Source organism: Lissotriton helveticus, chromosome 1_1 (genome assembly GCF_964261635.1).
Source record: "Lissotriton helveticus chromosome 1_1, aLisHel1.1, whole genome shotgun sequence".
Lineage (NCBI taxonomy): Eukaryota > Metazoa > Chordata > Amphibia > Caudata > Salamandridae > Lissotriton > Lissotriton helveticus.
The window spans coordinates 1,386,656,189-1,386,668,995 of NC_136057.1; the positions used below are offsets into that span (position 1 = coordinate 1,386,656,189).

Sequence of the window (12,807 nt, forward strand, 5' to 3'; positions counted from 1 at the left end):
TTTGTCACTTTGATATATTATTATCTGGTGGATTTTGTATATACTGTACCATCCGAAATGTCCTTATCATTGCTTGCTACTCTGATTCAGGCATGTGAATCTATGAAAGATACCCTAATAATGGATAAGAAATGCGTTACTTACCTGTAACTGCAGATATCCAGTATTGGTATCATAGATTCACATGCAACCCTCCCGCCTCCCCTGGAAGGACTCCTCTAATTCTCTTAGTGGTACGCCTACTTAGAACGGTGCTTACGAAAATCTGAGGGACTGAGGCTCCTTCCAGGAAGGTTATAGAGGGAGGTGATAGCTGATTGGCTCTTCTCTAGAGTTTGGTCCATTTTACAAAAGAACGTGGATATGTTACTAATGTGGGGCATTTGACCTATTACTCTATATGTCTAATGGGACATTACTTTATGTTCGAGGCATGTGGGCTGCTGAATTCATATCTTGTGCATAGATCGCCGCCTAGTGTTGGGCCCGGATGATTGCTCATTGTTGTCCTGGAAGAGTCTTCGAAGTATCACGAGATAGGTGGCTCCTCCCTCGGACTACAGTGCGCATGGGCATCCTCTCCATCCTCAGATTGTTTTTTTCCGCCATTGGGTTCGGATGTACTTTTCTTTACTCAAGTTCGGAAACTTTTCTAAAGGTCAAAAGGCCTTCGGGGTCGTCGGTATTGTGCTTATCACCAGACCACAATGAGGACAACTGTCTAGCTTGTGCTCGATTCAGGTCAAAGAAGAAGCTTAGGCTCCGACGTGCAGCTAGGCAAACGATGACGAAGCCAGCGCCCGACCCGGTGAATATCATCGATGAAGACGATGAGGTCGTCGAGACTGAGGATCCAGAACAGCAATCGGATCCCGGTTCGGAGCATGACTCAAACTATTATGAAGACGACGAAGAAAACGTCGATAATGAAAACGTTGTCGAGGAAAGGGACGACGTATCCCCCATCGGAGCCGTCTTTTGACGACTCAAGCGATGAACCAGGCCCAACAGTGGGTACGGAGCTCGGAACAGACACTGAAAGGCTTCCAAAGGCTCAGGTCGAGGGATCGCCGGAAGGCCTTAGCCAAGATCATGATGAACATTCTATAGCCCTGCGTCTCGGCCCGGCTAAGAATATATCACGCGAGCCATCAGTCGCACTACTGAAAGCGAAACCGAAAGCCATCGAGTCAAAACCGAAACTGCTGAAGACACTCTTCGGATCGAAGAGTTCGAACACATCGGATTCGACGAAGAAAAAGTGTCGACCCTGCGAGGTCAAAAATGAACGTCGAACCGACGAGGTCGACGTCGACGGACAGCGACACAAACAAGGGACTCTAGTCTCGGAAGGTTCTCGATCCGAAGCAACGAGTCGACAGGCCACAGCTCGTCAAAGCCATCGAGCCGAAACCCAAAGGCGCCTCGAAGGAGCACGTCGAATCGAGGCAACAGAGCGCGCCTCCGACGCAACAAGCACCGAAGGCAACGCAGGGCCAAAAGCATATTGACGAAAGGACAAAGTCGGGCGGACCTCTATCGACGCCGGCCCCGAAGAAGGTCAGTCTGTCTAAAGACTCTATGCCACCGATAAAATTCGGACTGCCCCCGACTGCATGCCCTAAGGCGCTCGATCCGAAAACCGGGGTCGAGACACCCAAGACGGTGTCACTGGGGAAAAAGGGGTCATCCTTTGGAAGAGGACCTTGTGTACCAAGAGCCCTCCTATGATAATCAGTCGAAGCTATATATCGACTACGAATCTGGCAGACTTACCCTTTATCAAAGGAAGATCAGGTCGGAAAATCCTCTGGAATCATATAAAATTCCACTCAAAAGGACAAGGGATTCTTCTACATCGCCTGTCCCTTTTTGAAACTGTCACCTACCATGGCCAAGACACTTCTGCATACTCACCCACAAATGAGGATATGGGGTATGACTATAATGAACAATATAATTACCCTGCGGACACGGATCAGGATGACCAGACTCAAGCCTGGGCAGACCCTATTGACCCAGGTGAGTCACAGACTATTCCTGATACTCCTTCTTATCCTGTCAAAACTTCACCAACAGAAGATACAGCTGCGTTTAACGCATTAATAGAAAGGGCAGCACTGAATCATGATGTGGAAATGCATGCTGACCCCATTGAAGAGGACTTCTTGTTTGACACTTTCTCCACTTCAGAGAAATCAGTTAAGACATTGCCAATGTTGAAAGGTGTTCTTAAACACGCAGGAGACATTTTCAAAGAAACCACAAGAGCAAGGGTTGTTAACCCCAGAATTGAAAGAAAATACAGACCGGCGCCTGTGGACCCAACATACATTAAGGGACAGCTGCCATTGGACTCTTTGGTGGTATCAAATGCTCGTAAGTGTGCCAACTCCCAAACTACTGGTGATGCTCCTCCTCCAGACAAGGAGTCTAACATATTAGAAGCATCTGGGAAAAGGGTAGCTGCTCTAGCAGCTAATATCTGGAGAATTTCAAATACACAGGCCCTATTAGCCAGATACGATAGGGCGCATTATGACACACTAGAGCAACTGCTACAACATTTGCCTGATGCCTACAAGGAGGGAGCAGAAACACTGATACAAGAAGGGAAACTGATATCCAACACATCCATTAAATGTGCGCTTGACGCAGCAGACACCGCAGCCAGGGCCATCAACACAAGGGTCATGCTCAGGAGACATGCTTGGTTGCGCATCTCTGGGTTTAAACCTGAGATTCAAACCACATTATTAAATCGGCCTGTGAACCCTGATTTTTTTATTTGGGCCTGATGTGGACACAATCTTAGAGAAGATTAAAAAAGACACAGAGACAGCCAAATCTATGGGTGCCTTGCAGTCACAACAATTCAGAGGCGGCTCCTTTCGTCGCTCCGGTAACAGAGGAGCTACAAGAGGCCAGGCATCCCAGCAGACTCCATACAATAAAGGGAGCACGCAAACCACCTATAATAAAAACAATAGAGGTGGATACCGTGGCAACAGCAGCAAGGGCAGAGGACGAGGGAATAACAACACCAGATCCTCCGCCAATACTAAACAGTGACACCTTGTCACTGCCCCCGGACCATGTAACACCGGTCGGGGGCAGATAACAACAGTTCCTACCAGTCTGGGAGAGCATTACCAGAGACAGGTGGGTGAGACAACGTATTCAATACGGCTATTGTCTAGAGCTAACCTCCACTCCACCCAACATACCCCCAAGACACCGTCCTATGTCCGCAGAGCACATAGACTTATTGCAGCAGGAAGTCATCAGCATGCTGCAAAAAGGGGCCATAGAACTCGTCCCTATACAGCAACAGGGTACAGGGGTGTACTCGCTGTACTTCTTAATACCCAAAAAGGACGGGTCTCTCAGGCCAATACTGGACCTCAGGCCCCTAAACCAATACATCTTGTCAGAACACTTTCACATGCTCACTTTACAGCAGGTTCTACCATTACTCAGTCAGGGAGACTTCCTCGCAACACTAGACCTGAAGGATGCGTATTTCCACATACCAATACATCCAGCACACAGGAAGTATCTCAGGTTTACCATACAAAATCAGCACTACCAGTTCAAGGTACTGCCTTTCGGGGTGACAACTGCCCCAAGGGTGTTTACCAAGTGCCTAGCGACAGTAGCGGCGCACCTACGGAGAAACCATATTCACGTCTACCCCTATATGGACGACTGGCTTATCCAAGCAAAGTCAGCCCAGCAATGTGCCAACCACATGTCCCACACTATTCACCTCCTACAACCTCGGATTCTCATTAAACTACACAAAGTCTCATCTCCAACCCGCACACGTACAACAGTACCTGGGAGCGACAATAGACACTCTGGCAGCAAAGGCACAGCCAAACTCAGCCAGAATCAACAGCATTCAATCGCTCATTCAGGGATTCAGACCCCAACATTCGCTCCCAGCACGGGTGTTTATGCAGTTGATAGGCATGATGGCCTCCTGCATCTTCATAGTCCCTCACGCGAGACTACACATGCGTCCGCTTCAGGAGTGCTTAGCACAGCAGTGGAACCAGGCTCAAGGACAATTGAAAGACTCTAGTGTTGGTGACCGGTCGCGCATACACCTCTCTGCATTGGTGGAACCCACAAAACCTTTGCAGGGGTCGACCGTTCCAAGAGCCTGTGCCACCAATAGTGCTGACAACGGACGCATCTCTCCTGGGATGGGGAGCGCATGTCCTCCATTACACAGTGCAGGGGCTATGGACGACACAGCAAAGGAAGATGCACATCAACCTGCTGGAACTGATGGCAATCTTTATGGCAATGAAGGCGTTCAAGGTACATTTGTGCAACAAAGTCGTGTTGATCCGGACGGACAACATGACTGCCATGTACTACATACAGAAGCAGGGAGGGCACACTATCCACAGTTGTCACATCTACCGCAAAGCATGTGGAAGTGGGCCATTCAGAGAAACATCTTCCTCATGGCGGAACACCTCCCAGGCAGGGACAACCAAATGGCGGATCTGCTCAGCAGACACAGCCACCAGATGCACGAGTGGGAGATACATCCCTCAGTGCTGCAACCGTACTTCCAGCAGTGGGGTCACCCAGAAATAGACCTGTTCGTCACAAGGGAAAACGCAAAATGCCAAAGCTTCGCCGCCAGGTTTCCACATCCGCAGTCTCAGGGCAATGCGATATGGTTGAACTGGTCAGGTAAGTTTGCGTACGCTTTTCCCCCACTAGTGGCACGCAAACTGTGACAACACTCAATGACACTCATCCTAGTTGCTCCAACGTGGGCAAGGCAACCATGGTACACTACGTTCCTAGAACTTTCCGTGGTGCCTCATCAAAGGCTGAGATTAACACCCAGTCTTTTAACGCAGAGCCACGGCGACATTCAGCACCCAGATCCGCAACAGTTGAACCTTGCGATCTGGCTCCTGAAGTCATAGAGTTTGGTTACCTGAACTTGCCTCCTGACTGTATGAATATTATCAAAGAGGCAAGAAGACCTACAACCAGAGCATGCTATGTGGCGAAGTGGAAGCGATTTGTCATCTATTGTAACAATAATGACATAAATCCGCTAGATGCATCTACTCAAAACATCATATGTTACCTGTTGCATTTACACAGATGCAATCTGGCTTACAGTTCCATACGTATACATTTAGCTGCGGTGGCAGCTTATCTTCAGAACAGGCAGCACCTTTCACTCTTCAGAGTACCTGCTATTAAAGCTTTCATGGAGCGACTCAAACGAGTGATTCCTTCAAGACACCCACCTTCGCCTGTCTGGAACCTGAATGTAGTTCTAACCAGACTGATGGGACCACCTTTTGAACCTCTACACTCGTGTGAGATACAATTCCTAACGTGGAAAGTGGCCTTTCTAGTGGCGATTACATCCCTTAGAAAAGTTAGTGAGCTGCAAGCTCTAACTATTCAGGAGCCATTCATACAAATTCACGCAAATAGGGTAGTGCTACGAACAAACCCTAAATTTATGCCAAAGGTGGTATCCCAGTTTCACATCAATCAAGCTATAGAACTGAAGGTGTTCTTCCCAAATCCAGATTCAGTGGCAGAAAGAGCTCTACATACCCTAGACGTGAAGAGAGCTCTCCTGTACTATATAGACAGGACAAAACTTTTCAGAAAAACTAAGCAACTGTTTGTTGCCTTTTCACCACAGCACAAAGGCAACCCCATTTCCAAATCAGGTATAGCCAGATGGATTGTTAAGTGCATACAAATTTGTTATCAGAAAGCTAAACGCGCATTAACAGTTCCCCCAAGAGCGCATTCAACACGCAAGTTAGGGGCATCCATGGCTTTCCTAGGAAACATTCCTCTAGAAGACATATGTAGAGCAGCCACATGGACTACCATACATACATTTACCAAACACTACTGCGTAGATGTACACTCCAAACAGCAAGCGGCTGTAGGACAGGCTGTACTCAAAACTCTTTTTCAGACTGCTGCAGCTGGCACGGGCAACCACCGCTAGAGGGAGACTGCTATACATTCTATGCACAAGATATGAATTCAGCAGCCCACATGCCTCGAACGGAATATACTACTTACCAGTATGCATCTGTTCTTGGCATGTAGGGCTGCTGACATTCATATCGCCCTCCCTCCTCCCCGGTGCCTGTCGCAGCTGTAGCACTCAGAATTAATCTCTGGCATGGACATCACTTACTGTATCATACTCCATCCCTGCCACAATGGCGAAAAACAATCTGAGGATGGAGCCGATGCCCATGCGCACTGTAGTCCAGGGGAGGAGCCACCTATCTCGTGATACTTCGAAGACTCTTCCAGGACAACAATGTGCAATCATCCGGACCCAACACTAGGCGGCGATCTATTCGCAAGATATGAATGTCAGCAGCCCTACATGCCAAGAACAGATGCATACTGGTAAGTAGCATATTCCTTATGTACCGGGGACTCCCATCCTGACGACGGGGAATGATTCAGGCGTGTGATTCTATGAAAGATACCAATACTGGATAACTGCAGTTACAGGTAAGTAACATATTTCTTTCTTTCCCCCATGTTCTTTCATTGAAAGTCATTTACACATAATTTGTTGTCAGCCGACCAGTGCACGACAACCCCATGAACCTCCTCTTGTACTTACCAACTTTTTAGGACAGTTACTCGCTCCATGGCTTCATGTACAGCAGCAGTGCCAAGTACTCCCACTTCCTGTGAAACACTAAACTCCTAACTCTGTGATTGCTATTCCTCTCTCTCTGGCAGATTCAGAGCTTACGGGCTCAGCTAGACCGATCCCGGCGAGAGGTGGAGTCCTACCGTGCCAGCAATGAGCGGCTCACCAGTCAGGGCAAGTCCCAGTCTGCTGGGAATGTGCCCCGGGGCTTCATTTCACAGGTAACTGTGCATGAAACTTTGAAAGGAGAGCTTCATTTTCTATCAATCTGTACCCCTGTCCAAGACAGGGGTACAGATAGGGAGGGAGAGGGAGGGGCGGATGGGCCTTTTAGAGCGGATTAGACTTTGGAATGAAAAACCTCCTTCCCCTGCATTTCTTTATTTACCTCATTGATGTTGGCATCTCAATCTGTTTCTCAGGAGTCATGCGAGCGTAGCCTTGCAGAGATGGAGAACTCGCACCGTCAGGCCATGGAGGAGCTGCAGCGACACCACCAGAGGGAGCTGGAGCGCTTACAACGAGAGAAAGACCAGGAGCTGGCAGAGGAGACTGCGATGACGGCTGCAGGTGAAGTTCTGCTCCATTGCCTACTGGAGTCCTTCAAAACCACACTTGTCACCTAGGGCATTGGAGGTCACTGGGGAACAGAAGGATGTACGTAGATCAGCCACAACCCCCACTTGGCAGGCTAGTCCTTTCCTTATCAACCCTGCGGCCCTCCTTATCGAAGTTGGTCGAATCACAAACACCTGTTGATATTTAACATAACATCCTAGTTGGGTATTTTCTCTTCATTTGTGTGTGATTTTGTCCTCTACTTCATTAAGCTGATGATATTTTTAAAAACAGCAAGGCTTTAAGGTCTTCAAACTTGGTTTTAGCAAGAGCATTCTGCTAAAGCTCTTTATTGGTTTGAAATTATGTTGACTATGAAGTTTTTAGTCCACATGCAATCCAACTTCAGGAACTTGTGCTGGCAGAATTTAAAACATTCACATCCCAAAGTGAATACCTCTCGCCATAGGAATCTAAATATTTCTATCAAGCTCGACTAAACCAGGACCATTCACATAGTAAAATGTATCTTGGAAATGGGGAATGCAGACAATGATATACACATGAGTGACACACACTAGAAGATATTGCTAGTTCCTCTACACCAAGGCCTCAATGTCGTGCCTTGCAGGAGGGCATGTAGCAGAAGGTAGGATGTTTCAAGGTTTCTAGTTGATGGTGGATTTCGGCAAACATGCTAGCTTTGACTCCGTCTTGGTGGAGGTGCTCTTTCAGATCTTTGTCATCAGCACAAGGGTATGTTTAGTCTTCGGGGGGAGGGGACAGCTGCTTTCTTGTAACAAGTACCTTAAATTACTTTTGTTCCCCTTAGTTCTTCCCTTTATGGTCTCTCAGGACTAGCAGGCCTTAAATCAAGTTATGTTGCTATAGCATCTCGTATCCTTATTCTGATTCTCTCACCCGCCCCTAAATCATCACCTTCTAGCAACGTGTACCCTTTTGTTTATTGATGCACAGTCCCAGAGCTCCTTGTTGCGATTCCCTGAGCTTTGCCTTTGACCCCTGTCCCTTTTCTTTTTCAGCTATTGAATCCATGCGGAAAGCGCACCAGGATGATCTGCAGAGGGAGCTCGCTAGAGTGCGCACCTTTCAGTCAGGCGGTACTGGTCCTGCGGGCCAGGATTCCCTGCGCAGACAGTATCAGTACGTGGCACTGCACTTGTTCCTTCATATAGTCGCACTGCTCTTGTTTCTACTGCCCGTCCCACCCCTAGTGCTTTATTATTGCCCCCTTTATGGCAGATTTGCACTACTCATTTTGAGCAGCAATGGAAGTATATTCGGGGGGGGGGGGGGGCGTACCAAGGAGAGGGTGGACTTTCAAGTGGGTTGCAAGGAACACAAGGGGAGCAGGTTACAGAAATGCAGAAGGTCTTGAACATTGAGTTGGAGGGACGTACTTCTGAAACGGGTGCAATTAAATGTTCTAAAAGTATTGTGTGTAAACTTAAGAAGTAGAGCCCATAACTCTAGTTGGATAAACGTTTCTTGGAGGAGTGTGTGTGTATAGTGTACTACCCATATAAACGTGTTGTTCACTACTGTGTTAGAACTGTTCTGTGGTTTTTCTGTTAATTAAGTATTGCATTATTTGAATGCCTGCCTTAAAGTGGGTGAAGGGAGTAGGTAAGAGAAAATATAAGTAGCTCTAACTTGTGCCTCTTGCAGGTCTGAGGTGGAGTCGCTGCGGCGAGAATTGCAGGTTCTTTCTGAGCGCTACTCGCAGAAGTGCTTGGAAATTGGCTCACTTACGCAGAGTGTGGAGGACAGGGAGCGGGCCCTACTGCGATGCCAGGAGGAGGGCAGGGAATTAGTGAGGCAGAACCAGGTACGAAGGTGTTAATCCAGAGCCTATTGGGGCGTGAACTTGTGGCCCCAAAGGCTGGGTCTCGATCCCAGCTCTGTTCACAATTCGATTTGCTTTGAGATTATTTAATTTTCCTATTCTTTACTGGTTTATAGGAGCTGAATGCCCGTTTGTCAGAGGAAATCGGTAAGCTGCGGTCCTTCATGGCCACACACACTGAAGGTGGCACCCAGAATAGTGAAAGGAACTCCTGTGAACTGGAGGTGAGCACTCTGCTGTGAGGGGTGACAGGCATGTCAGGAGGGAGGGTGTGTGAGATTGGGAAATGAATGTTATACTACACTGACACTCTTCTCATGGCCACCCCTTCACATGCACTTGTCTTCCTTTACTAACAGCCAATTTTCTTTCCATCAATACCCCATGTCCCTTTCTCCCCATCTCACATTGTATGTGTTTAATTCTTTGCCTTTCTTCTTTTTGTCTTGCTTTTTATCCAGTTTATTTGCATTTTCCCCTACTTGTTTAGATTCATACCTCTAGTTTCTTTCTTCCATCAACCTCTGCTCCATTCACATCTGCTTCCTTGTTTTTGCTTCCCTTGTTCATTTGTCATCTTTGTCACCTCATTCTCTGACCATTCCTGTTTTCCTAGTTCTTTTCCAGCCTCTCATTTTCTGGTGTCTTCTTCCCCCAGCTTCATTTTGTTTCCACCTGCTCTGTGTCTGGTAGTGCACATGTGTTCCACGCATGTGTGCTATAGATACACATGCTTTGCATACTCCTGCCATCTAGTGTTGTGACTGGATGTTTGCAAGTTGTTTGTCTTCGAAGAATTCTTTCGAGTCTTGAGGTATGGTGACGCCTCCTCTCGGTGAGAGCGCGCATGGGCATCGACTTGATTGTTAGGTCTCGCCTGTCGATGCGCATGCGCATCGAGCAAGCGAGACTATAGGGGCTCATCCAGACTTTATCTAACTTGCAAGGAATCGTGGCGATTCCTTGCAGTGCCCGTGACTTTTAAGCTCAATGCGCATGTGCATTGAGCTTAAAAGCGCGTGCACATGCCCCCAGCCGCCTGCCTTGCCTACTCTCTCTCACAGCCTCCCCCAGCTCCGCCCCCTCACTACTTGATTGCACGGCCGCTAGGCCGTGCCTCCCCTACTCTCCTCCCCCCTCCTCCTCTCCTCCCCTGCCTGCCTGCCGCTAGGCCGTGCCTCCCCTACTCTCCTCCCCCCTCCTCCTCCTACTGCCGTGTCGCACCTCTCCCCTCTCCGCCCCCTCCCCTGCCAGCCGTGTTACGGTGAAAGGCTTGTATTCTCTCCCTGCTCGTCATTTCTAGCATGTTTCCGTCCCCACCGCCATATGTTCACCTCCTCTCCCCCCTCTCCATCCGCCCTTCTCATCTCTTTCTGGCCTCACCTCGCACCTTATTTTCTTCAGGACAGTCTGGATGCTTCACAGCTCCTCTGGCCTCCCTGCCCCCTCCCCCCATTTGCTCCCGAGCCGCATTTCTCCGCCCCCCCCTAATCACAGCAATGCCAAGAGCTTGTTGTTTACAGGAATCCTCTCTACAAACCAGCACATTTATTGCAGCCAAAGCAAGTATCTTTACTTTCCAGGAGGTTCGTAATGTTCATGTTTGTAATCGTACTCCTTGCTCTACTGAAAATACTTGACGGCAGAGAGCAAAACAAACTGGACTCCAGGAATTTTACAATTCCTAAAGCGGACTTCATTTACTTATTTATTTAATGCGCTTTTATATAGCGCAAACATTACCCGAAGGTGTCCTTCCCCTCCCTTGTTCCTCCCCTCCTTCCCGCGTGCACCATGCAGTCCTTCCGCGGCTCACTTCTTTCCCCACATTTCTACCTGGGCTGCTTCTAATCCTGTGACCACCCTCTCCACTTTGCTGTCTCTTACTCCACGTGGCCTGTCTCTTTTCACTTGTTCTCTGACTGCCTTTGTCCCAGTGCCTCCTGATGCACACCACCACACACGTCACTCTCTTGACCTCTCTGCGCAGTCTCTCGTGCTCCTTCACTCCTTCCGCTATGCCACTTCCCCTCACCATTCCATTGCACCTACTCCTCCCCCCCTCCTCCTCTCCTCGCCTGCCGCTAGGCCGTGCCTCCCCTACTCTCCTCCCCCCTCCTCCTCCTACTGCCGTGTCGCACCTCTCCCCTCTCCGCCCCCTCCCCTGCCAGCCGTGTTACGGTGAAAGGCTTGTATTCTCTCCCTGCTCGTCATTTCTAGCATGTTTCCGTCCCCACCGCCATATGTTCACCTCCTCTCCCCCCTCTCCATCCGCCCTTCTCATCTCTTTCTGGCCTCACCTCGCACCTTATTTTCTTCAGGACAGTCTGGATGCTTCACAGCTCCTCTGGCCTCCCTGCCCCCTCCCCCCATTTGCTCCCGAGCCGCATTTCTCCGCCCCCCCCTAATCACAGCAATGCCAAGAGCTTGTTGTTTACAGGAATCCTCTCTACAAACCAGCACATTTATTGCAGCCAAAGCAAGTATCTTTACTTTCCAGGAGGTTCGTAATGTTCATGTTTGTAATCGTACTCCTTGCTCTACTGAAAATACTTGACGGCAGAGAGCAAAACAAACTGGACTCCAGGAATTTTACAATTCCTAAAGCGGACTTCATTTACTTATTTATTTAATGCGCTTTTATATAGCGCAAACATTACCCGAAGGTGTCCTTCCCCTCCCTTGTTCCTCCCCTCCTTTCCGCGTGCACCATGCAGTCCTTCCGCGGCTCACTTCTTTCCCCACATTTCTACCTGGGCTGCTTCTAATCCTGTGACCACCCTCTCCACTTTGCTGTCTCTTACTCCACGTGGCCTGTCTCTTTTCACTTGTTCTCTGACTGCCTTTGTCCCAGTGCCTCCTGATGCACACCACCACACACGTCACTCTCTTGACCTCTCTGCGCAGTCTCTCGTGCTCCTTCACTCCTTCCGCTATGCCACTTCCCCTCACCATTCCATTGCACCTACTCCTCTACCCCCCCCCCCCGCCCCCAATCTCTGGCTACGCCTCACTTCTTCCACATCATTATTTCCCCAGCCCTCCCTTTGCTCCCTCTCACCATCTGTAAGCATCTTCAGGTGCATTCTTTGCATGCCCTGTCCTCACTCTCCTCGTGTACCCTCTAGAGCAGCACTCTCTTTTATAATGTTCTCTCATCCATTTTCTTCACATCACTTCTCTTTGCCTCCCATTTCTTACAATATTCCACCCTAGAGTCCTCACCCGTCACTCTTTCTTTCCTACCCTTCTTACGCATCCACATTTCATTCTTGTCTCTCTTCCCTCTGCTTCTCCTTTCTCTTCTCCCCTCCACTATTCCCTCAGAATCTTTTTCCCTCCTCCTTCCTATGCTCGCTCCCTCACCCTTCTCCCGCCCTCCATGCCCTTCACTTCTCCAGCCTCCTTCCCATCCTCTCATCCTTATCTCATTGTTTTCGTCCCCTCCGCCATCGTCTCTTCTGTATCTCGTTATCTTCTCCACTCTTGCCTCATTTTCTTTATTTTCTCTCCCTATGCTTATCCGTCCTCATCTCCTTCTGTTCTCCCCACCCCTCTTTCTCATCTTACGATGTTCTTTCCTCGCCTTGCAGCGTCCTACTTCCCCTCTTCCTGCGTAAACCCCTTCTCTTCCCCACATCTGTTTTATTCTCTCCCTGCTCGTCATTTCTAGCATGTTTCCGTTCCCACCGCC

The 12,807-nt window shown here is 48.9% G+C and overlaps 1 protein-coding gene across 3 annotated transcripts in view; it reads left to right on the top strand.

Moving 5' to 3' along the window:
* TRIOBP (TRIO and F-actin binding protein) overlaps window positions 1-12,807 on the top strand; it is a 246,669-nt gene that overhangs the window by 185,427 nt on the left and 48,435 nt on the right. For all 3 annotated transcript variants that reach the window (XM_078684096.1, XM_078684100.1, XM_078684103.1), the window contains exons 7-11: window positions 6,778-6,909; window positions 7,111-7,258; window positions 8,290-8,410; window positions 8,936-9,095; window positions 9,230-9,337. In XM_078684096.1, coding sequence (XP_078540222.1) covers window positions 6,778-6,909; window positions 7,111-7,258; window positions 8,290-8,410; window positions 8,936-9,095; window positions 9,230-9,337 — 669 coding nt within the window. The remainder of the gene's footprint in view (window positions 1-6,777; window positions 6,910-7,110; window positions 7,259-8,289; window positions 8,411-8,935; window positions 9,096-9,229; window positions 9,338-12,807) is intronic.